Here is a 23,033-nt window from a genome sequence, read left to right on the forward strand (position 1 = left end):
CTTTCCAATGTTTGTATTTGGGATTTTATAAATCATTCAGCATAGACTGTCAAAAATAACCTATGTCTAAAAGATTGGAGTTGAGACATTCCTGAAAATAGTCCTTTTTGTAGTTGCCTTCTGTGTGCAATTAATGTCTATCCAAATCTACACTGCCTGTACCAAAAATCTCCGTAACACACAGACACTCACACAAAAAGTACACATAGTTCAGCTTTACTAACTTTTTTAATCTTCTGTTTCTGGCGTTCTGTCTTGATGGTTGTGGTGTTTGAACTTTTGAAATTTGATGTAATTGTAAAAATTCTAAATCCCAAAGGTAATTTTTACTCTAGGAGTGTGCAGACTCTTACTGTAAATGTAAAGACATGACTGATTGAAGTTTCAACAGGACTCTGTCCCAGACAGATTCCTGAGCTCTTTTCTTAAAAAGGTGTGGGAGCTGAGCATTTCATTCAATACAGAACCCCTTCCTGCCCCCTAAATGTTATTTGTTTTGCTATGAATGTATTCAGTCCCAGTGGAGCTTCAGGCTGCTGTTAATGTGCATTAATCCAAGATGATCTGTGTGCAGTTTGGATTTGGGAGTTATAGAAAAGGTTTCTGAAGATCATCCTGTGGAAAATTTCTGAAACTACAGGGCAGCTTGCTCAGAAACAAATCTACGATTTTTGGAAAATGAACAAAAGAACAAATTAGTTGCTCCCTTAAAAATGTCCAACTTTAAGCAACAATAGTCTCTAGTTTTTTTAATCTTTCATTGATCTGACAAGTAGAAAATTTGTATAAAAATTCAAGTGAAAACCTAATGTGTATGTGACTTTGGCCTGTTGCAGCTGATAACCACGAGTGCAGATTTCCCATCTCAGTACTATCACTTTAGACCGTGGTATAAGATGCTATTTTAACTTGTTGAGCTACCAGTAGATAGGACCAAAATTTCAAATAATATTTGAACTTACAAACATTCTGGATCCATTCTGCACAGCTACTGTGTTACAGCATTGTGATCAGTGGCCAACACTGGCATGATCTTTTCAAACTATCTGTCGATATGGAAAGGGTCCTACGGTCTTGGTCATTTTGGTTCATTCTGGATGAGTGAAGCAGCATAAAGCTCCTTTAATCTGTAATCCATTCGCTTAAGTCAACATTCAGTACAAGAGGTTTCTGTTTATTCAGATGGAACCAGAAGGATAAATATGTACACATTCTTTTAAGAAACCTATTTTAATCATGAAATTTATCTTTGAATTTTTTTAAACAAAGCTATAAAAACAAATTAAGGTTCGTAACTCAAATTACTTGGTTTAGGGAATAATTTGTCGGGGGATATACACATTGTAAAAGCAGTGTTGTTAATACAGGTACACAATCCTGTATCAAAAACGCTCTGGTCCAGCTGGTTTTTGGAATTGTTTGAATTTCAGAATAAGTGACAGTTTGACGGTGAAATTTAAAAAAAATCTAACCTTAAAAAAATCAAACTCACTATTGAGACAGAATAGAGGCCTGCCGGTGCTGGGCCATGTCCTCCCAGAGTGACACAATGAGTGGGTGTAGAGTTGGGTTAACTGTTTGCACGCCAAGTAGCCTTGTTAATGAGAAAAAAACCTCACGAGAAAACCTTCAGATTTCTGAGCTTTTCGGATTTCGGATAAAGGGTTGTCTACCTGTACCATTATTACCAGTCGATGTAATGCAAATTTCACTATCATGTAAGGTTACTAACTCCTGAATGACTCTCCTTCTTCATCCTGCACTTACAATTTGCATTTTTGGGGGATGGGAATAAATGCAGAGATGTTCTAAATAAATCAAATCTTAGTTACAGTTTATAAAACATTTAATTTGAAAATCAAATTTGCATTTCTTTCCCTCCAGGAATTTTTTTTTTAAGTTTTGTCCTACATGGAATCTTTTATTGAGTCTGGTCATACTGAGGGACTTGTACAGCAGTAATTATATACTGTCAATTATTGATCAATGTTTACAACAATGTTACTAAGTCACATTAAAAAAACATAATAGAAATCAATGTGGGCAAGATGAGTCACTAATTATATTTGCAGTTAATAGATACCCCAAAATCAAGTTCCTCACACTTCAAAAGCTCTCTTAAACAAAAAATTCCAAATCAAAACTAGGTAATAGCTACTAACAGGAAATTAAGATGCATTGTTAAAAACAAAGACATCAGACTTTTTGAAATCTCAGTGAACCATTTATTTTCAACAATGATAGAATAACAGTTGCAAATAGGTGGGCTAATACATCTGTTTAAATAGAAGTCTACTGTATTAAACATTTAAAATGTATAAATTTGCTTTTAAATTTTTTAGGAAATAACTGTGAGCACGGTGGGTCATTTTCAGTTACTGGAAAGGGTTCATGCCATGGCAAAAACTAGATACCGTGTAAACAGCTTGATAACTTTTGCAAAAAAGTTAAGAAAACAATGTATTGCGTTTTTATTTGTATTGGTTAATTCAAAACAGAATAAAACATTTGTTTTGCCACAAACCAGAACTGCTGTGGATTTCAGTTATAGTTTTTTCTACACAGCAAAGTGATTATACCTTGCATTTCTTTAAGCACATTCTGGAACTTGCCAGCTCATGGGGTATAGTGGTGATGGCTTCAGGACTGGTCTCATGGTTCCAGGGAATAGAGGAAAGTCCAGTTGATGCTTGGGAATAGCAGCCGCGCATCACCCGCCCCCCCCCCAAACCACCATAAAAGTTGTGCCCACCTGCCTTTGTCTGAATAAAACCCAGGCCATTTGGAGCTTGCTTAATTTTATTCCTGTTCCATGCTGCACCTTATACTGATTCACCATCAATTATTCACTGTGCCACATGGTTTTTATTTCTCATTTTTGTCTCCCTTCCTATCATCTTGTAATTTCTGTAATTTAACCATCTGTCCTCGACAGTCATTTCACAGGTTATTTCTTTCCCGTCCTCATACTTATTAGAAATGGCTAATTGCGGCTGGACAAATTAAATATCTCATCAATACTGATCTTACCTATTCAGCAATAGGAAATGAAGGAAAATTGGTAAGGAGCAGGCCAGGTTCACAAACAGGTTTACTGATTTAAAGACGAGGACATTCCATGTTGCTGGGTAAGCATATACATGGCCTCCCTGGGGAAATGAGAAACAATTAGCAGCAAGAACTATGCTAGAGAAGTGATTCTTGCAGGTTAACAATATGCAGATTTTAAGTCAGTTTCTTACTAGAATTGAATGTTCATGAATAAACTGAAACCTGCTTTACATTACCAAACGCCAGTTAATGGTTGCATAACAGCATTCAAATCTAAAGGTTCCCTGACAACAGGAATCTGTAAATTCTGCAATGTCTCACTCACTCTGAGGATTTAAAATATACAAGGAAAAAAATACACCAATAATTTTTAAAACATTAAAATGTAAAAAAATGTTTTTTCCATAAAAGGATGATGAGAAAGAAGAAATGTTAGAATCAAATAGCTACTCAGCTGGTACCAGTATAACACACAAACACCTGCTGATTATAAGACCCAGACTAAGGGGCGGTCAAACGGTGATTTAAACAGCATACAGGGAAGTGTGTGTAATGACCTGGAAATTTGGTATTTTTCTTTTATCAGTAAAAATAAACTTTATTCTTGTGAAAACTTCTGTGGTGATGGATTTTAAATTCATTCTTAGAATCAGGGCAACAGTAACATTTGCCCATTCTTAGTGGCAGCAGCGTGCACTATCTACAAGATGTACTGTTGCAACTCATCACAGCACTTCAGGCACGTCACCTTCCATTCCGTATCTCTACCACCTAGAAGACCAAGGGAAGCAGATATATGGGAACAACACCACCACCTGCAAACACTACTCCAAGCCTGACTTGGAACTGCTGTTATTTCATTGCCACTGGATCAAAATCCTGGAACTTCCTTCCCTAATAGCTGTAGTTTAGAATGCAGCTGTGCACCTTCTAAGAAGCCATGAAGGTTGAGCAACACATGCTGGAATTGCCAGTGACCCCCAGTGAATAAAAATGATGATGTTAGGTCTTGTTGAATGGCAGTCAGGATTTTAATGTAGCAGTGGTTTTATGACAACAAAAAGGGTAGTTAAGAGTTAATATAAATTCATTTTCTAAGGAATATTTAATGAACCAATTAACAGATTAGTCAGTTTCACCAAGATGACTTCACTGTTGTGTATTACTCAACAAACAATTAAAATTCCTAAGCTACCACATTAGTATTTGAGCTCAGGTTCTCTGCAATCATTAAGTACATAATTATGACAAGAACATTCCTTGGTCATGAAGTGGTTAAGACTGGCAGACACCCAGCTACCAACCAGGTTCATTTCTCCCATTGACCAGCCAGATTGTACACTTACCTGTGTTCGCCTATCCCTACCTCATTTCCCCCCCCCCACCCCAATGAAAATATGGACAATAGAAATGGCCAATAATCTTCAGCTAATAAGAGACAGGGACAGATGGAAGCCATAGTTGCTTAATGTTAACACAAGTGAGAATTCTTGGGCAAGTATCTCGTCGTTTCATTTCTATAATGTGCATACTGATTTTCACATCAGGTGAGCAAACCAGGTTCCGAAGGACCATGTGGATGTGGAATCCTCCCATGTTTCTCATCAAAGAACAATCCAGCAACTGATGTCAGATTTATTCTGAAATTGTAACTATTTTTACATTCAAAGCTTAGCGCTCAGAAAACATTCACTATTTAACAATGAAAATGATTATACAAGTGATGAAAATTACCTTCCAGAAATGGTTCAAATTTGTTATTGTAAATAACAAGCACAAAACATAGCATAATACTGACGTTAAAATGTAATTCCATAATTCTGCAGAATTAAAATTGAAAGTTAAGTAGAGGGGATTACAGTTTCTACTCCTGTTCAGTTTTGAGTTTAGCTGAGATTCAGGCAAACCACGTGTTCTCAGCTAAATTAGATCCATCACTACAGTCACCTTCATAACAGGACACCAACAGGTCTCCAATGAGAAGACCTCCTCTCAACCCAATAACAATCACCGCAGTTCTCTTCACTACTCCTTGGTAGCTGTTAGGAATTTCTGTACCGGACATTCTTCCAGTCCTTTGAATGTTCTGGATGCTGCAGAAAAAGAAAAACTCAGCTAGAAAAACAGGAGAAATGTTCTAAAATCAATGACCAATCAAGCTCAGCATTCATGTTACAGCTATTAATCCTAATATTTACGATGCATAAAAACCTTAGACGAAAGACTCTAACTATCAACATGCACTCTCTCCTGCAGTGAGACCTGTGGGACTATGTATAGATGCATTGCCAGGAAGGAGCGCACACAGTGAAAGAACAGACAAAGGGTGCTCACAAGTTTTTTCCATTCATTTGCAAAACCATTCATTTCCAGTTCTGCAAAAGGATGCTGTGGATTTTCACAAGATCATTGGGCCACATCACTTCAAAATGGTAGCAGCTGCCCTGGAATTTGGTTACCAAAACCCATATACATTGCCACTGGAGGCCGGCTTTCCATCAGATTTCAACTCATTTAATCACATCACATCAATCCAGTCTCTTTCTGACCTCCTGCTGCCACAAATACATTGATACACTGTGTCAAAAGCTCCCACAGCTCTTTCACATTTTGTTCCCAAATGATCATTCTCAACAGAAGCCTAGTCAGTAAGCCTCAGCAGGATAATCTACCAGAGATTTCACAGGTGAGCAAGGACCTGTGCCTACCTGATGTTCCTGTACAGCCACACTACTAGAGCTGCCCTGATGCCTCCGAAATCACTCACCACCTGCTTAGGATCTGTAAAACTAAAAACTGGACTGGGCAAGAGCTGCCTTTCACTGCTGAACTCGAAACTGGGGGATGAGGAGTAGAACATATGACTAGCCTCAAATGCCAGCACAAGGTGCAGAGAGTGTTAAAATCTCAGGTGAGATCCTGAGCAGAGTCCAGGTGAGTACAGTGTCTTGCAGGTCACTGCCACAGGCATCAAAAGTCCAATGAGAAGACCTCCTCTCAACCCAATAACAATCACCGCAGTTCTCTTCACTACTCCTTGGTAGCTGTTAGGAATTTCTGTACCGGACATTCTTCCAGTCCTTTGAATGTTCTGGATGCTGCAGAGAAAGAAAAACTCAGCTAGAAAAACAGGAGAAATGTTCTCAAATCAATGACCAATCAAGCTCAGCATTCATGTTACAGCTATTAATCCTAATATTTACGATGCATTGAAAACCTCAGACAGTCTGTGATGATTTCAGCTGAATATCATCTCAGTCAAACCTCAAACAGCAGGTGATTCCACCGCTCAATGCTGTTCTGCAGCAGAATGAGAGATGCTTAGAAGAGCCTGAAAGATTTTGCTTCCTCAACCTAAGTCCTCTCTGACGAAAGGAATCCTGTTGAGTGGCAGAAGCCTGCTGTGCTTCGGGGGAGGGCTCAGAATTAACATGGAGGCCTAACTGTTTGCAGGACACAAAGTGAAGAAACGCACCCAGTTCTTCGGATATATTTTTCAGACAGGAATCCCATTCCTGTTTGGCTCGAGTAATCAAGTTCATGGTTAGTTGCAGCTGGTCCATCTATAAGAGATCACAAATCAGCTCTACATCATGGAACATCACTCAATTCACAAAAAACACCATTTCCAACATCACGCAGAGTGCAATTACACAGTGGCTTTTAAATCACAAACTCAACAGCTTAGTCCAGCAGCAATCAACATAAACCCCTGGCTGTTTATTTTATACATGGAGAAATAAAGGAGTGACAGTGTGGGGGTGAGGGCGACGGCGCAGTGTGGGGGTGAGGGCGACGGGTGTGGGTGACGTCGGGGTGTGGGGGACAGCGGAGTGTGGGGAGTGTGGGTGACGGCGGAGTGTGGGAGACGGCGGAGTGAGAGGGTGTGGGTGACGGCCGAGTGCGGGGGGTGTGGGTGACGGCCGAGTGCGGGGGTGTGGGTGACGGCGGAGTGAGAGGGTGTGGGTGACGGCCGAGTGCGGGGGGTGTGGGTGACGGCCGAGTGCGGGGGTGTGGGTGACGGCCGAGTGCGGGGGGTGTGGGTGACGGCCGAGTGCGGGGGGTGTGGGTGACGGCCGAGTGCGGGGGGTGTGGGTGACGGCCGAGTGCGGGGGGTGTGGGTGACGGCCGAGTGCGGGGGGTGTGGGTGACAGCCGAGTGCGGGGGGTGTGGGTGACAGCCGAGTGCGGGGGGTGTGGGTGACGGCCGAGTGCGGGGAGTGTGGGTGACGGCCGAGTGCGGGGGGTGTGGGGGTGACGGCCGAGTGCGGGGGGTGTGGGGGTGACGGCCGAGTGCGGGGGGTGTGGGGGTGACGGCCGAGTGCGGGGGGTGTGGGGGTGACGGCCGAGTGCGGGGGGTGTGGGGGTGACGGCCGAGTGCGGGGGGTGTGGGGGTGACGGCCGAGTGCGGGGGGCGTGGGTGACGGCGGGGTGTGGGGGGCGTGGGTGACGGCGGAGTGTGGGGGGGCGTGGGTGACGGCGGAGTGTGGGGGGGCGTGGGTGACGGCGGAGTGTGGGGGGGCATGGGTGACGGCGGAGTGTGGGGGGGCGTGGGTGACGGCGGAGTGTGGGGGGCGTGGGAGATGGCCGAGTGCAGGGGGTGTGGGTGACGGCGGAGTGCGGGGGGTGTGGGTGACGGCCGAGTGCGGGGGGTGTGGGTGACGGCGGAGTGTGGGGGGTGTGGTAGACGGCGGAGTGTGGGGGGTGTGGGAGACACGGGGTGTGGGTGACAGCGGAGTGTGGGGTCGAGGGGGAGAGTGTGGGGAGTTTGGGTGACTGCGGGGGCGGGTGACGACGGGATGTGGTGGTGTGAGTGACGGCGGGGTGTGGGTGACGGCGGAGTGTGGGGGGGGCGTGGGTGACGGCGGAGTGTGGGAGGGGTGTGGGTGATGGCAGGGTGTGGGTGATGGAGGGGTGTGGGTGACGGCGGCGTGTGGGGGGTGTGGGTGACGGCGGCGTGTGGGGGGCGTGGGAGACGGTGGAGTGTGGGGGGGCATGGGAGACGGCGGAGTGTGGGGGGAGGGGGACGTCGGAGAGTGTGGGGGACCGTCGGAGTGTGGTGGGTGGGGGTGACGGCGGAGTGTTGGACACAGTGGAGAGTGGAAGTATGGGTGACAGCGGAGTGCGGGGTGTGTGGGTGACGATGGAGTGCGGGGTGTGTGGGTGACGGCGGAGCGTGGGGGGGACGGCGAAGCGTGGGGGGGACGGCGAAGCGTGGGGGGGACGGCGGAGCGTGGGGGGGACGGCGGAGCGTGGGGGGGGACGTCGGAGCGTGGGGGGGGACGTCGGAGCGTGGGGGGGGACGTCGGAGCGTGGGGGGGGACGTCGGAGCGTGGGGGGGACGTCGGAGCGTGGGGGGGACGTCGGAGCGTGGGGGGGGGAGACGTCAGGGTGTGGGGGGGGTCTTCGGGCTGGCGTGGGGGACGTCGGGGTGGGGGGGGGCGGCGGGGTGTGGGTAACTGCGGGGTGTGGGTGACGGCGGGGTGTGGGGGGGCGTGGGTGACAGCGGGGTGTGGGGGGGGGCGTGGGTGACGACGGAGTGGGAGGGGCGTGGGTGACGGCGGAGTGTGGGGGGGCGTGGGAGACGGCGGAGTGTGGGAGGGGCGTGGGAGACTGCGGAGTGTGGGAGGGGCGTGGGAGACGGCGGAGTGTGGGAGGGGCGTGGGAGACGGCGGAGTGTGGGGAGGGGGACGTCGGAGTGTGTGGGGGAACGTCGGAGTGTGGTGGGTGGGGGTGACGGCGGAGTGTTGGAGACACCCGAGAGTGGAAGTATGGGTGACAGCGGAGTGCGGGGTATGTGGGTGACGGCCGAGTGCGGGGGGTGTGGGTGACGGCCGAGTGCGGGGGGTGTGGGTGACAGCCGAGTGCGGGGGGTGTGGGTGACAGCCGAGTGCGGGGAGTGTGGGTGACGGCCGAGTGCGGGGGGTGTGGGGGTGACGGCCGAGTGCGGGGGGTGTGGGGGTGACGGCCGAGTGCGGGGGGTGTGGGGGTGACGGCCGAGTGCGGGGGGTGTGGGGGTGACGGCCGAGTGCGGGGGGTGTGGGGGTGACGGCCGAGTGCGGGGGGTGTGGGGGTGACGGCCGAGTGCGGGGGGCGTGGGTGACGGCGGGGTGTGGGGGGCGTGGGTGACGGCGGAGTGTGGGGGGGCGTGGGTGACGGCGGAGTGTGGGGGGGCGTGGGTGACGGCGGAGTGTGGGGGGGCATGGGTGACGGCGGAGTGTGGGGGGGCGTGGGTGACGGCGGAGTGTGGGGGGCGTGGGAGATGGCCGAGTGCAGGGGGTGTGGGTGACGGCGGAGTGCGGGGGGTGTGGGTGACGGCCGAGTGCGGGGGGTGTGGGTGACGGCGGAGTGTGGGGGGTGTGGTAGACGGCGGAGTGTGGGGGGTGTGGGAGACACGGGGTGTGGGTGACAGCGGAGTGTGGGGTCGAGGGGGAGAGTGTGGGGAGTTTGGGTGACTGCGGGGGCGGGTGACGACGGGATGTGGTGGTGTGAGTGACGGCGGGGTGTGGGTGACGGCGGAGTGTGGGGGGGGCGTGGGTGACGGCGGAGTGTGGGAGGGGTGTGGGTGATGGCAGGGTGTGGGTGATGGAGGGGTGTGGGTGACGGCGGCGTGTGGGGGGTGTGGGTGACGGCGGCGTGTGGGGGGCGTGGGAGACGGTGGAGTGTGGGGGGGCATGGGAGACGGCGGAGTGTGGGGGGAGGGGGACGTCGGAGAGTGTGGGGGACCGTCGGAGTGTGGTGGGTGGGGGTGACGGCGGAGTGTTGGACACAGTGGAGAGTGGAAGTATGGGTGACAGCGGAGTGCGGGGTGTGTGGGTGACGATGGAGTGCGGGGTGTGTGGGTGACGGCGGAGCGTGGGGGGGAACGGCGAAGCGTGGGGGGGACGGCGAAGCGTGGGGGGGACGGCGAAGCGTGGGGGGGACGGCGGAGCGTGGGGGGGACGGCGGAGCGTGGGGGGGGACGTCGGAGCGTGGGGGGGACGTCGGAGCGTGGGGGGGGACGTCGGAGCGTGGGGGGGACGTCGGAGCGTGGGGGGGACGTCGGAGCGTGGGGGGGACGTCGGAGCGTGGGGGGGGGGGGAGACGTCGGAGCGTGGGGGGGGTCTTCGGGCTGGCGTGGGGGACGTCGGGGTGGGGGGGGGCGGCGGGGTGTGGGTAACTGCGGGGTGTGGGTGACGGCGGGGTGTGGGGGGGCGTGGGTGACAGCGGGGTGTGGGGGGGGGCGTGGGTGACGACGGAGTGGGAGGGGCGTGGGTGACGGCGGAGTGTGGGGGGGCGTGGGAGACGGCGGAGTGTGGGAGGGGCGTGGGAGACTGCGGAGTGTGGGAGGGGCGTGGGAGACGGCGGAGTGTGGGAGGGGCGTGGGAGACGGCGGAGTGTGGGGAGGGGGACGTCGGAGTGTGTGGGGAAACGTCGGAGTGTGGTGGGTGGGGGTGACGGCGGAGTGTTGGAGACACCAGAGAGTGGAAGTATGGGTGACAGCGGAGTGCGGGGTATGTGGGTGACGACGGAGTGCGGGGTGTGTGGGTGACGACGGAATGCGGGATGTGTGGGTGACGACGGAGTGCGGGGTGTGTGGGTGACGACGGAGTGTGGGTGTGTGGGTGACGGCGGAGTGGGGGGGGGGACGGCGGAGCGTGGGGGGGATGGCGGAGCGTGGGGGGGACGTCGGAGCGTGGGGGGGGGAACGGCGGGGTGTGGGTGACGGCGGGGTGTGGGTGACGGCGGGGTGTGGGGGGTGTGGGTGACAGCGGGGTGTGGGAGATGGCGGAGTGTGGGGGGTGTGTGGGTGACAGCGGAGTGTGGGGGTGTGGGTGACAGCGGAGTGTGGGGGACAGCGGAGTGTGGGGGTGTGGGTGACAGCGGAGTGTGGGGGGCAGCGGAGTGTGGGGGTGTCGGTGACAGCGGAGTGTGGGGGTGTGGGTGACGGCGGAGTGTGGGAGACGGCGGAGTGTGGTGGTGTGGGTGACGGCGGAGTGAGAGGGTGTGGGTAATGGCAGAGTGTGGAGTGTGTGGGTGACGGCGGGATGTGGGGGGTTGGGGTGACGGCGGGGTGTGGGTGACGACGGAGTGTGGGGGTGTGGGTGACGGCAGAGTATGGGGGGGTCGAGGGGGACGGCGGAGTATGGGGGGATCGAGGGGGACGGCGGAGTATGGGGGGGTCGAGTGGGACGGCGGAGTATGGGGGGGTCGAGGGGGACGGCGGAGTATGGGGGGGTCGAGGGGAACGGCGGAGTATGGGGGGGTCGAGGGGAACGGCGGAGTATGGGGGGGTCGAGGGGAACGGCGGAGTATGGGGGGGTCGAGGGGGACGGCGGAGTATGGGGGGGTCGAGGGGGACGGCGGAGTATGGGGGGGTCGAGGGGGACGGCGGAGTATGGGGGGGTCGAGGGGGACGGCGGAGTATGGGGGGTTCGAGGGGGACTGCGGAGTATGGGGGGGGTCAAGGGGGACAGCGGAGTATGGGGGGGATCGAGGGGGACGGCGGAGTATGGGGGGGTCGAGTGGGACGGCGGAGTATGGGGGGGTCGAGGGGGACGGCGGAGTATGGGGGGGTCGAGGGGAACGGCGGAGTATGGGGGGGTCGAGGGGAACGGCGGAGTATGGGGGGGTCGAGGGGGACGGCGGAGTATGGGGGGGTCGAGGGGGACGGCGGAGTATGGGGGGGGTCAAGGGGGACAGCGGAGTATGGGGGGGATCGAGGGGGACGGCGGAGTATGGGGTTGAGGGTGATGGCAGAGTGTGGGTGACGGCAGAGTGTGGGTGACTGTGGAGTGTGGGAGACGGCGAAATTTGGGGGATTTGGGTGATAGCGGTGTGTGGCGGGTGTGGGTGATGGCGGGGAGTGGGTGATGGCGGGGTGTGGGTGACGGCGGCGTGAGGGGGGTGTGGGTGACGGCGGCGTGTGGGTGACGGCGGCGTGTGGGTGACGGCGGGGTGTGGGTGACGGCGGGGTGTGGGGAGGTGTGGGTGACAGCGGAGGGTGGGGGGTGTGGGTGACGGCGGAGCGTGGGGGGTGTGGGTGACGGCGGAGTGTGGAGGGGACGGCGGAGCGTGGGAGTGTGGGTCACGACGGAGTGTGGGGGGTGTGGGTGATGGCGGAGTGTGGGGGGGACGGCAGAGCGTGGAGGGAGATGGCGGAGCGTGGGGGGGGCGTCGGGGTGGGGGGGGACGGCGGGGTGTGGGTGACGGCGGGGTGTGGGTGACGGCGGGGTGTGGGTGACGGCGGGGTGTGGGTGACGGCGGGGTGTGGGTGACGGCGGGGTGTGGGTGACGGCGGGGTGTGGGGGGTGTGGGTGACGGCGGGGTGTTGGAGATGGCGGAGTGTGGGGAGTGTGGGTGACGTCGGGGTGTGGGGGTGTGGGTGATGGCGGAGTGTGCGGGTGTGGGTGACGGCGGAGTGTGGGGGTGTGGGTGACGGCGGAGTGTGGGGGTGTGGGTGACGGCGGAGTGTGGGGGTGTGGGTGACGGCGGAGTGTGGGGGTGTGGGTGACGGCGGAGTGTGGGGGTGTGGGTGACGGCGGAGTGTGGGGGTGTGGGTGACGGCGGAGTGTGGGTGACGGCGGAGTGTGGGGGTGTGGGTGACGGCGGAGTGTGGGTGACGGCGGAGTGTGGGGGTGTGGGTGACGGCGGAGTGTGGGGGTGTGGGTGACGGCGGAGTGTGGGGGTGTGGGTGACGGCGGAGTGTGGGGGTGTGGGTGACGGCGGAGTGTGGGGGTGTGGGTGACGGCGGAGTGTGGGGGTGTGGGTGACGGCGGAGTGTGGGGGTGTGGGTGACGGCGGAGTGTGGGGGTGTGGGTGACGGCGGAGTGAGAGCGTGTGGGTAATGGCGGAGTGTGGAGTGTGTGGGTGACGGCGGGATGTGGGGGGTTGGGGTGACGGCGGGGTGTGGGTGACGGCGGGGTGTGGGTGACGGCAGAGTATGGGGGTGTGGGTGACGGTGGAGTGAGAGCGTGTGGGTAATGGCGGAGTGTGGAGTGTGTGGGTGACGGCGGGGTGTGGGTGACGGCGGGGTGTGGGGGTGTGGGTGACGGCGGAGTGTGGGTGACGGCGGAGTGTGGGGGTGTGGGTGACGGCGGAGTGTGGGTGACGGCGGAGTGTGGGGGTGTGGGTGACGGCGGAGTGTGGGGGTGTGGGTGACGGGGGAGTGTGGGGGTGTGGGTGACGGCGGAGTGTGGGGGTGTGGGTGACGGTGGAGTGAGAGCGTGTGGGTAATGGCGGAGTGTGGAGTGTGTGGGTGACGGCGGGATGTGGGGGGTTGGGGTGACGGCGGGGTGTGGGTGACGGCGGGGAGTGGGGGTGTGGGTGACGGCAGAGTATGGGGGTGTGGGTGACGGTGGAGTGAGGAGCGTGTGGGTAATGGCGGAGTGTGGAGGGTGTGGGTGACGGCGGGGTGTGGGGGTGTGGGTGACGGCAGAGTATGGGGGTGTGGGAGACGGCGGAGTGTGGGAGACGGCGGAGTGTGGGAGACGGCGGAGTGTGGGAGACGGCGGAGTGTGGGAGACGGCGGAGTGTGGGAGACGGCGGAGTGTGGGAGACGGCGGAGTGTGGGAGACGGCGGAGTGTGGGAGACGGCGGAGTGTGGGAGACGGCGGAGTGTGGGAGACGGCGGAGTGTGGGAGACGGCGGAGTGTGGGAGACGGCGGAGTGTGGGAGACGGCGGAGTGTGGGAGACGGCGGAGTGTGGGAGACGGCGGAGTGTGGGAGACGGCGGAGTGTGGGAGACGGCGGAGTGTGGGAGACGGCGGAGTGTGGGAGACGGCGGAGTGTGGGAGACGGCGGTGTGTGGGAGACGGCGGTGTGTGGCGGGTGTGGGAGACGGCGGTGTGTGGCGGGTGTGGGAGACGGTGGAGTGAGAGGGTGTGGGTTATGGCGGTGTGTGGCGGGTGTGGGTGACAGCGGCGTGTGGGTGACGGCGGCGTGTGGGTGACGGCGGAGTGTGGGTGACGGCGGAGTGTGGGTGACGGCGGAGTGTGGGTGACGGCGGAGTGTGGTGGGTGTTGGTGACGGCAGACTGCGGGGTCGAGGGTGACGGCGGAGTGTGTGGAGTGTGGATGACGGCGGAGTGTGGGTGAAGGCGGAGTGAAGGGGTGTGGGTGACAACGGGGTGTGGGGTCGAGGGTGATGGCGGAGTGTGGGGAGCTTGGGTGACGGCAGAGTGTGGGTGACGGCGGAGTGTGGGAGACCGCGGATTGTGGGGGGTGTTGGTGACAGCGGAGTGAGAGGGTGTGGGTAATGGCGGAGAGTGGGGGGTGTGGGTGACGGCGGAGAGAGGGTGTGGGTAATGGCGGAGTGTGGGGGTGTGGGTGACGGCAGAGTGTGGGGGGGGTGGGTGACGGCGGGGTGTGGGGAGTGTGGGTGACGGCGGGGTGTGGGGAGTGTGGGTGACGGCGGAGATTGGCGGGTGTGGATGACGGCAGAGTGTGGGGTCGAGGGTGATTGTGGAGTGTGGGGGGTGTGGAAGACGGCGGAATGTGGGGGGTGTGGGTGCTGGCAGAGTGAGAGGGTGTGGGTAATGGCGGAGTGTGGGGGGTGTGGGTTATGGCGGAGTGTGGGTGTGTGGGTGACGGCCAAGCGTGGGGGTTGAGAATGACGGAGTGTGGGAGGTTGGAAGACGGCGGAATGTGGGGGGTGTGGGAGACGGCGGAGTGTGGGGGGTGTGGGTGACGACGGGGTGTGGGGTCGAGGGTGATGGCGGAGTGTGGGGAGCTTGGGTGACGGCGGAGAGAGGGTGTGGGTTATGGCGGAGTGTGGGTGTGTGGGTGACGGCCAAGCGTGGGGGTTGAGAATGACGGAGTGTGGGGGGTGTGGAAGACGGCGGAATGTGGGGGGTGTGGGAGACGGCGGAGTGTGGGGGGTGTGGGTGACGACGGGGTGTGGGGTCGAGGGTGATGGCGGAGTGTGGGGAGCTTGGGTGACGGCGGAGAGAGGGTGTGGGTAATGGCGGAGTGTGGGGGTGTGGTTGACAGCAGAGTGTGGAGAGGGTGGGTGACGGCGGGGTGTGGGGATGTGGGTGACGGCGGAGATTGGGGGGTGTGGATGACGGCAGAGTGTGCGGTCGAGGGTGATTGTGGAGTGTGGGGGGTGTGGAAGACGGCGGAATGTGGGGGGTGTGGGAGACGGCGGAGTGTAGGGGGTGTGGGAGACGGCGGAGTGTAGGTGACGGCGGGGTGTGGGTGACGGCGGGGTGTGGGTGACGGCGGGGTGTGGGTGACGGCGGGGTGTGGGGGGTGTGGGTGACGGCGGAGTGTAGGGGGTGTGGGTGACGGCGGAGTGTAGGGGGTGTGGGTGACGGCGGAGTGTAGGGGGTGTGGGTGACGGCGGAGTGTAGGGGGTGTGGGTGACGGCGGAGTGTAGGGGGTGTGGGAGACGGCGGAGTGTAGGGGGTGTGGGTGACGGCGGGGTGTGGGTGACGGCGGGGTGTGGGTGACGGCGGGGTGTGGGTGACGGCGGGGTGTACAGGGTGTGGGTGACGGCGGAGTGTAGGGGGTGTGGGTGACGGCGGAGTGTAGGGGGTGTGGGTGACGGCGGAGTGTAGGGGGTGTGGGAGACGGCGGAGTGTAGGGGGTGTGGGTGACGGCGGGGTGTGGGTGACGGCGGGGTGTGGGTGACGGCGGGGTGTGGGTGACGGCGGGGTGTGGGTGACGGCGGGGTGTACAGGGTGTGGGTGACGGCGGAGTGTAGGGGGTGTGGGTGACGGCGGAGTGTAGGGGGTGTGGGTGACGGCGGAGTGTAGGGGGTGTGGGTGACGGCGGAGTGTAGGGGGTGTGGGTGACGGCGGAGTGTAGGGGGTGTGGGTGACGGCGGAGTGTAGGGGGTGTGGGTGACGGCGGAGTGTAGGGGGTGTGGGTGACGGCGGAGTGTAGGGGGTGTGGGTGACGGCGGGGTGTGGGTGACGGCGGGGTGTGGGTGACGGCGGGGTGTGGGTGACGGCGGGGTGTGGGTGACGGCGGGGTGTGGGTGACGGCGGGGTGTGGGTGACGGCGGGGTGTGGGTGACGGCGGGGTGTGGGTGACGGCGGGGTGTAGGGGGTGTGGGTGACGGCGGAGTGTAGGGGGTGTGGGTGACGGCGGAGTGTAGGGGGTGTGGGTGACGGCGGAGTGTAGGGGGTGTGGGTGACGGCGGAGTGTAGGGGGTGTGGGTGACGGCGGGGTGTGGGTGACGGCGGGGTGTGGGTGACGGCGGGGTGTGGGTGACGGCGGGGTGTGGGTGACGGCGGGGTGTGGGTGACGGCGGGGTGTGGGTGACGGCGGGGTGTGGGTGACGGCGGGGTGTGGGTGACGGCGGGGTGTGGGTGACGGCGGGGTGTGGGTGACGGCGGGGTGTGGGTGACGGCGGGGTGTGGGTGACGGCGGGGTGTGGGTGACGGCGGGGTGTGGGTGACGGCGGGGTGTAGGGGGTGTGGGTGACGGCGGGGTGTAGGGGGTGTGGGTGACGGCGGAGTGTAGGGGGTGTGGGTGACGGCGGAGTGTAGGGGGTGTGGGTGACGGCGGAGTGTAGGGGGTGTGGGTGACGGCGGAGTGTAGGGGGTGTGGGTGACGGCGGAGTGTAGGGGGTGTGGGTGACGGCGGAGTGTAGCGGGTGTGGGTGACGGCGGAGTGTAGCGGGTGTGGGTGACGGCGGAGTGTAGGGGGTGTGGGTGACGGCGGAGTGTAGGGGGTGTGGGTGACGGCGGAGTGTAGGGGGTGTGGGTGACGGCGGAGTGTAGGGGGTGTGGGTGACGGCGGAGTGTAGGGGGTGTGGGTGACGGCGGAGTGTAGGGGGTGTGGGTGACGGCAGAGTGTAGGGGGTGTGGGTGACGGCGGAGTGTGGGGTCGAGGGGGACGGCGGAGTGTGGGGTCGAGGGGGACGGCGGAGTGTGGGGTCGAGGGGGACGGCGGAGTGTGGGGTCGAGGGGGACGGCGGAGTGTGGGGTCGAGGGGGACGGCGGAGTGTGGGGTCGAGGGGGACGGCGGAGTGTGGGGTCGAGGGGGACGGCGGAGTGTGGGGTCGAGGGGGACGGCGGAGTGTGGGGTCGAGGGGGACGGCGGAGTGTGGGGTCGAGGGGGACGGCGGAGTGTGGGGTCGAGGGGGACGGCGGAGTGTGGGGTCGAGGGGGACGGCGGAGTGTGGGGTCGAGGGGGACGGCGGAGTGTGGGGTCGAGGGGGACGGCGGAGTGTGGGTGACGGCGGAGTGTGGGTGACTGCGGAGTGTGGCTGACGCCGGAGTGTGGGGGGTGTGGGTGACGGTGGAGTGTGGAAGGTGTGGGTGACGGCGGAGTGTGGGGTCGAGGGGGACGGCGGAGTGTGGGGTCGAGGGGGACGGCGGAGTGTGGGGTCGAGGGGGACGGCGGAGTGTGGGGTCGAGGGGGACGGCGGAGTGTGGGGTCGAGGGGGACGGCGGAGTGTGGGGTCGAGGGGGACGGCGGAGTGTGGGGTCGAGGGGGACTGCGGAGTGTGGGTGACGGCGGAGTGTGGGTGACTGCGGAGTGTGGCTGACGCCGGAGTGTGGGGGGTGTGGGTGACGGCGGAGTGTGGGGGGTGTGGGTGACGGCGGATTGAGGGGGGTGTGGGTGACGGCGGAGTGAGGGGGGTGTGGGTGACGGCGGAGTGTGGGGGGTGTGGGTGACGGCGGAGTGTGGGGGGTGTGGGTGACGGCGGAGTGTGGGGGGTGTGGGTGACGGCGGAGTGTGGGGGGTGTGGGTGACGGCGGAGTGTGGGGGGTGTGGGTGACGGCGGAGTGTGGGGGGTGTGGGTGACGGCGGAGTGTGGGGGGTGTGGGTGACGGCGGAGTGTGGGGGGTGTGGGTGACGGCGGAGTGTGGGGGGTGTGGGTGACGGCGGAGTGTGGGGGGTGTGGGTGACGGCGGAGTGTGGGGGGTGTGGGTGACGGCGGAGTGTGGGGGGTGTGGGTGACGGCGGAGTGTGGGGGGTGTGGGTGACGGCGGAGTGTGGGGGGTGTGGGTGACGGCGGAGTGTGGGGGGTGTGGGTGACGGCGGAGTGTGGGGGGTGTGGGTGACGGCGGAGTGTGGGGGGTGTGGGTGACGGCGGAGTGTGGGGGGTGTGGGTGACGGCGGAGTGTGGGGGGTGTGGGTGACGGCGGAGTGTGGGGGGTGTGGGTGACGGCGGAGTGTGGGGGGTGTGGGTGACGGCGGAGTGTGGGGGGTGTGGGTGACGGCGGAGTGTGGGGGGTGTGGGTGACGGCGGAGTGTGGGGGGTGTGGGTGACGGCGGAGTGTGGGGGGTGTGGGTGACGGCGGAGTGTGGGGGGTGTGGATGACGGCGGAGTGTGGGGGGTGTGAGTGACGGCGGAGTGTGGGGGGTGTGGGTGACGGCGGAGTGTGGGGGGTGTGGGTGACGGCGGAGTGTGGGGGGTGTGGGTGACGGCGGAGTGTGGGGGTGTGGGTGACGGCGGAGTGTGGGGGGTGTGGGTGACGGCGGAGTGTGGGGGGTGTGGGTGACGGCGGAGTGTGGGGGGTGTGGGTGACGGCGGAGTGTGGGGGGTGTGGGTGACGGCGGAGTGTGGGGGGTGTCGGTGACGGCGGAGTGTGGGGGGTGTCGGTGACTGCGGAGTGTGGGGGCTGTGGGTGACTGCGGAGTGTGGGGGCTGTGGGTGACTGCGGAGTGTGGGGGCTGTGGGTGATGGCGGAGTGTGGGGGCAAGTGCGACGGCGGAGTGTTTAACGGCAGAGTGTGGGGTGTGTGGGTGACGCTGAGTGTGGAGGATGTGGGTGACAGCGGTGTTTGGGGAGTGTGGGTGACAGCGGAGTGTGGGGGTTGTAGTTGAGTGGGGAGTGTGCGTGACGGCGGAGTGCGGGGAGTATGGGTGACGGCGGAGTGCGGGGGGTGTGGGTGACGGCGGAGTGTGGGGGTGTGGGTGACGGCGGAGTGTGGGGGGTGTGGGTGACGGCGGAGTGTGGGGGGTGTGGGTGACGGCGGAGTGTGGGGGGTGTGGGTGACGGCGGAGTGTGGGGGGTGTGGGTGACGGCGGAGTGTGGGGGGTGTCGGTGACGGCGGAGTGTGGGGGGTGTCGGTGACTGCGGAGTGTGGGGGCTGTGGGTGACTGCGGAGTGTGGGGGCTGTGGGTGACTGCGGAGTGTGGGGGCTGTGGGTGATGGCGGAGTGTGGGGGCAAGTGCGACGGCGGAGTGTTTAACGGCAGAGTGTGGGGTGTGTGGGTGACGCTGAGTGTGGAGGATGTGGGTGACAGCGGTGTTTGGGGAGTGTGGGTGACAGCGGAGTGTGGGGGTTGTAGTTGAGTGGGGAGTGTGCGTGACGGCGGAGTGCGGGGAGTATGGGTGACGGCGGAGTGCGGGGGGTGTGGGTGACGGCGGAGTGTGGGGGTTGTGGGTGACGGCAGAGTGCGGGGGGTGTGGGTGATGGCGGAGTGTGGGGGCAAGTGCGACGGCGGAGTGTTTAACGGCAGAGTGTGGGGTGTGTGGGTGACGCTGAGTGTGGAGGATGTGGGTGACAGCGGTGTTTGGGGAGTGTGGGTGACAGCGGAGTGTGGGGGTTGTAGTTGAGTGGGGAGTGTGCGTGACGGCGGAGTGCGGGGAGTATGGGTGACGGCGGAGTGCGGGGGGTGTGGGTGACGGCGGAGTGTGGGGGTGTGGGTGACGGCGGAGTGTGGGGGGTGTGGGTGACGGCGGAGTGTGGGGGGTGTGGGTGACGGCGGAGTGTGGGGGGTGTGGGTGACGGCGGAGTGTGGGGGGTGTGGGTGACGGCGGAGTGTGGGGGGTGTCGGTGACGGCGGAGTGTGGGGGGTGTCGGTGACTGCGGAGTGTGGGGGCTGTGGGTGACTGCGGAGTGTGGGGGCTGTGGGTGACTGCGGAGTGTGGGGGCTGTGGGTGATGGCGGAGTGTGGGGGCAAGTGCGACGGCGGAGTGTTTAACGGCAGAGTGTGGGGTGTGTGGGTGACGCTGAGTGTGGAGGATGTGGGTGACAGCGGTGTTTGGGGAGTGTGGGTGACAGCGGAGTGTGGGGGTTGTAGTTGAGTGGGGAGTGTGCGTGACGGCGGAGTGCGGGGAGTATGGGTGACGGCGGAGTGCGGGGGGTGTGGGTGACGGCGGAGTGTGGGGGGTGTGGGTGACGGCAGAGTGCGGGGGGTGTGGGTGACGGCAGAGTGCGGGGGGTGTGGGTGACGGCGGAGTGCGGGGGGTGTGGGTGACGGCGGAGTGCGGGGGGTGTGGGTGACAACAGAGTGCGTGGGGTGTGGGTGACGGCGGAGTGCGGGGTGGAGGGTGATGTCGGAGTGTGGGTGACAGTGGAGTGTGGGTGACAGCGGAGTGTGTGAGACAGCGGAGTGTGGGGGGTGTGGGTGACGGCGAAGTGTGGGGTGTGTGGGTGACGGCGGAGTGTGGGGGTGTGGGTGACGGCGGAGTGTGGGGATGTGGTGACGGTGGAGTGTGGGGGTGAGTGCGACGGCGGAGTTTGGCAACCATGTTTTGAAAACATGATTGCTTCTCATTGAAACAGGTGAAACTTTGAAACAATAAAAAAAGCGCATCACTCAAAAGAAAGACGTTATAGCACAGATTGAAAGGTCCAAAAAATATGGTAAAACAATATCCCATTTACTCCCCAACACCATTTGTTGGTTTGACTTAAAACATTTTTTCTGTTTTCTTCAGTTCCAGTCTTGTGAGCTGATAAGGCTTTTCACTAGAATCATCACTCAACTGAGTGCTTAGACTTTCTCAGCTTTTTACTAACCTGGTTTCTAACTAAGCACTCCTGATCTGCAAGTTTTACAAACTACCCTTTCACTGAGGTAATTTATTTCCTTAATTGCTCTGAACAATCTCCTTTTCTGGGTGTGACTATATTTGCATCTGACTTCAATCAAGTCTCCTTCCAAATGAATTAAAAAGCATTTGATTTAAGTTTAAGCAAAAGCCTGCTCTTCCCGGATTCTGTGAAGCTAATGGCCTAATGCATTCTCTTTTTAGTTGTAACCACCAATAGGGTAAACAAACTTTATTTAACATACCGGAGACACACACAATGTTAAAATCATGGCTCTGGGAAGATTGACCTAGTTAATTTTTAAGCCCTTTCATTAAAATAGACTCATATCCATATGCCATTAACTTCAAAGCCAAAGTCTCTGAAAAAAACGACATTGGTGTATATAGATCACGCACCTTTCATCATTAAGGTCAGATATCTTTTCTGCTCATTTAGATTATGCATAATCTGCAAACTATTATGATTGCCTTCCAAACCAAGATGTATCGTTGCACCTCCCCACAGCAAAACATGTCCCCATTCCCAAAATTTCTGTACTATGTACTCACTATACATTCCATATTCTGGAGAACAGACACATCCTCATCCAGAAAATTCTGGTAGTCAGGTCTTGTCCTAATTACATTTATCTGAGAATTCTCCAAAGTGATTGGTTCAAATGCCCCTCCAGCAACTTTTGCTTTCTCCAAATCTCTGAAATGAGTAAAGTTAGAAAATTAGAGAGTTAGAAACTCTCCAGATGGAGGTTGGGAATTTTTTCCACTATACATTCTGGGAACCATCTCAAAGAAAGTGTGTTCAAAATATCAGGGAAGAGCCTCTTCTGTCAGCCAGAGGGGCAACATCTATACAGGGTTAGCGTGATTACCCCAGGTCTGCACAGAACCAGGCTGTAAGAACTATTTCAGTTGCAAAAAAGATTATCATATTGTTGGTGCACAAGTAATAAACTTGCATTTGGACAATACATGAGAAATTACTTAACTGCACTTACAAGATTTCTTCACAATCTCTATTTCTCCGTTCATTGTATCTGTTATGGATTTGCTCCAAAATCTTAGCCACTTGTTAATTAACTGAGCATTTCACCACTAAAATTCTAATTGAAATAACATTGTTTCCTCCCCTTTATGAAATCAGTGGCTTCTGTACTGGATTATCCATCACCTAAACGAACTACAAACTCAGACACAGCAAGCATTAGGCTGTTGGACCGAAGGAAAAAGAGCATAAATGCAATGTTAAAACTTTGCACTTTCTGGATAGCAACTGCAGTAGAACTCCTAACTTATCTCCCCTTCCAAGCATCACAGATGTGAAACTGAACGGTTGCGCCCCTCATGTGCACAGCTCCAGCTTGCATTTAAAGAACATCAGAGTGTTCTGGAAAAGTGAGCAAGGAGAGCAAATGAAGGTGGGTGAAGTGGGCTCAATCATATGATCTTGCTGTCGGGATGAGTGTGTATTCCTTGTACAGTTTGCATTGGTTTGATGCGAGATAGACTCATATTGAGATGGTTCCAATGGACCAGAAACCTGACTGACCAAGAAAGAAATCAATCAGGAACTTACTCAGCTGCATGTTCTGCTTTTTGGCGATAGACTTCCAGAAGCTGGTCCCAAGCTTTGCACTCAACATTTAATCTGCAACAGAAACAGCAGCGTAGCATGAGAGTTGGCATTGTTAATATTTTCCTTCCCCTGAAGGTATTGCTGCCAGAGCCATATGCCAAGGGATGCTAATTCAGAAAGGCTGAACAGCTGTTATCACGAGGTATGTTACAGTTCACCCCACCTTGATCTTTAAAAGGCAGGTCATTCTAATCCTCTCTCTCGTGCTCTTTTTTTAATGCCACCAACTCCCATGTGAATCCCTTGTCCCATTATAATAAGATGGCCTTCATTAACCAATGTCCCATCATGATGGACACTAGAAATACATCTGTACCTCCCATACACATTCCTCCCTGCCACTGGAAAGGACAAAAGGCCAACATCCAATGAGGCAATATTAACTTGCAGTCACCGACTGGTTTATTTTATCCATTAGGGAATGTAATGTTAGCGTACTTAATTTTGTGAACGTCCCTGTAACATTATCACAAAGTCCCATTGCTAAGTCAAACAAGATTTTCTCACAAGAATTTTTCCAATCAAATCTGCTTTATAGTTACAGACAGAGACCATGCTCCCTCAAATCTGCCCATTTGGAAATCCAGGTTTGACCATCCTATCACCAAAATGTGGGATTTGATCTTC

At 58.0% G+C, this 23,033-nt stretch overlaps 1 protein-coding gene across 1 annotated transcript in view; it reads right to left on the bottom strand.

Moving 5' to 3' along the window:
* Positions 1–4,672: 4,672 nt before the first annotated feature.
* dsn1 (DSN1 component of MIS12 kinetochore complex) overlaps positions 4,673–23,033 on the bottom strand; it is a 42,435-nt gene continuing 24,074 nt past the window's right edge. The window contains exons 9-12 of the mRNA XM_043694661.2: positions 22,347–22,418; positions 21,323–21,467; positions 6,527–6,614; positions 4,673–6,149 (exon numbers count right to left, since the gene is read on the bottom strand). Of these exons, the coding sequence (XP_043550596.1) occupies positions 6,082–6,149; positions 6,527–6,614; positions 21,323–21,467; positions 22,347–22,418 (373 nt within the window). The 3' untranslated portion in view covers positions 4,673–6,081. The remainder of the gene's footprint in view (positions 6,150–6,526; positions 6,615–21,322; positions 21,468–22,346; positions 22,419–23,033) is intronic.

This window comes from Chiloscyllium plagiosum, unplaced genomic scaffold (assembly GCF_037043375.1).
Source record: "Chiloscyllium plagiosum isolate Xiang-an unplaced genomic scaffold, Cpla_swu_hap1 HiC_scaffold_45, whole genome shotgun sequence".
Classification (NCBI taxonomy): domain Eukaryota; kingdom Metazoa; phylum Chordata; class Chondrichthyes; order Orectolobiformes; family Hemiscylliidae; genus Chiloscyllium; species Chiloscyllium plagiosum.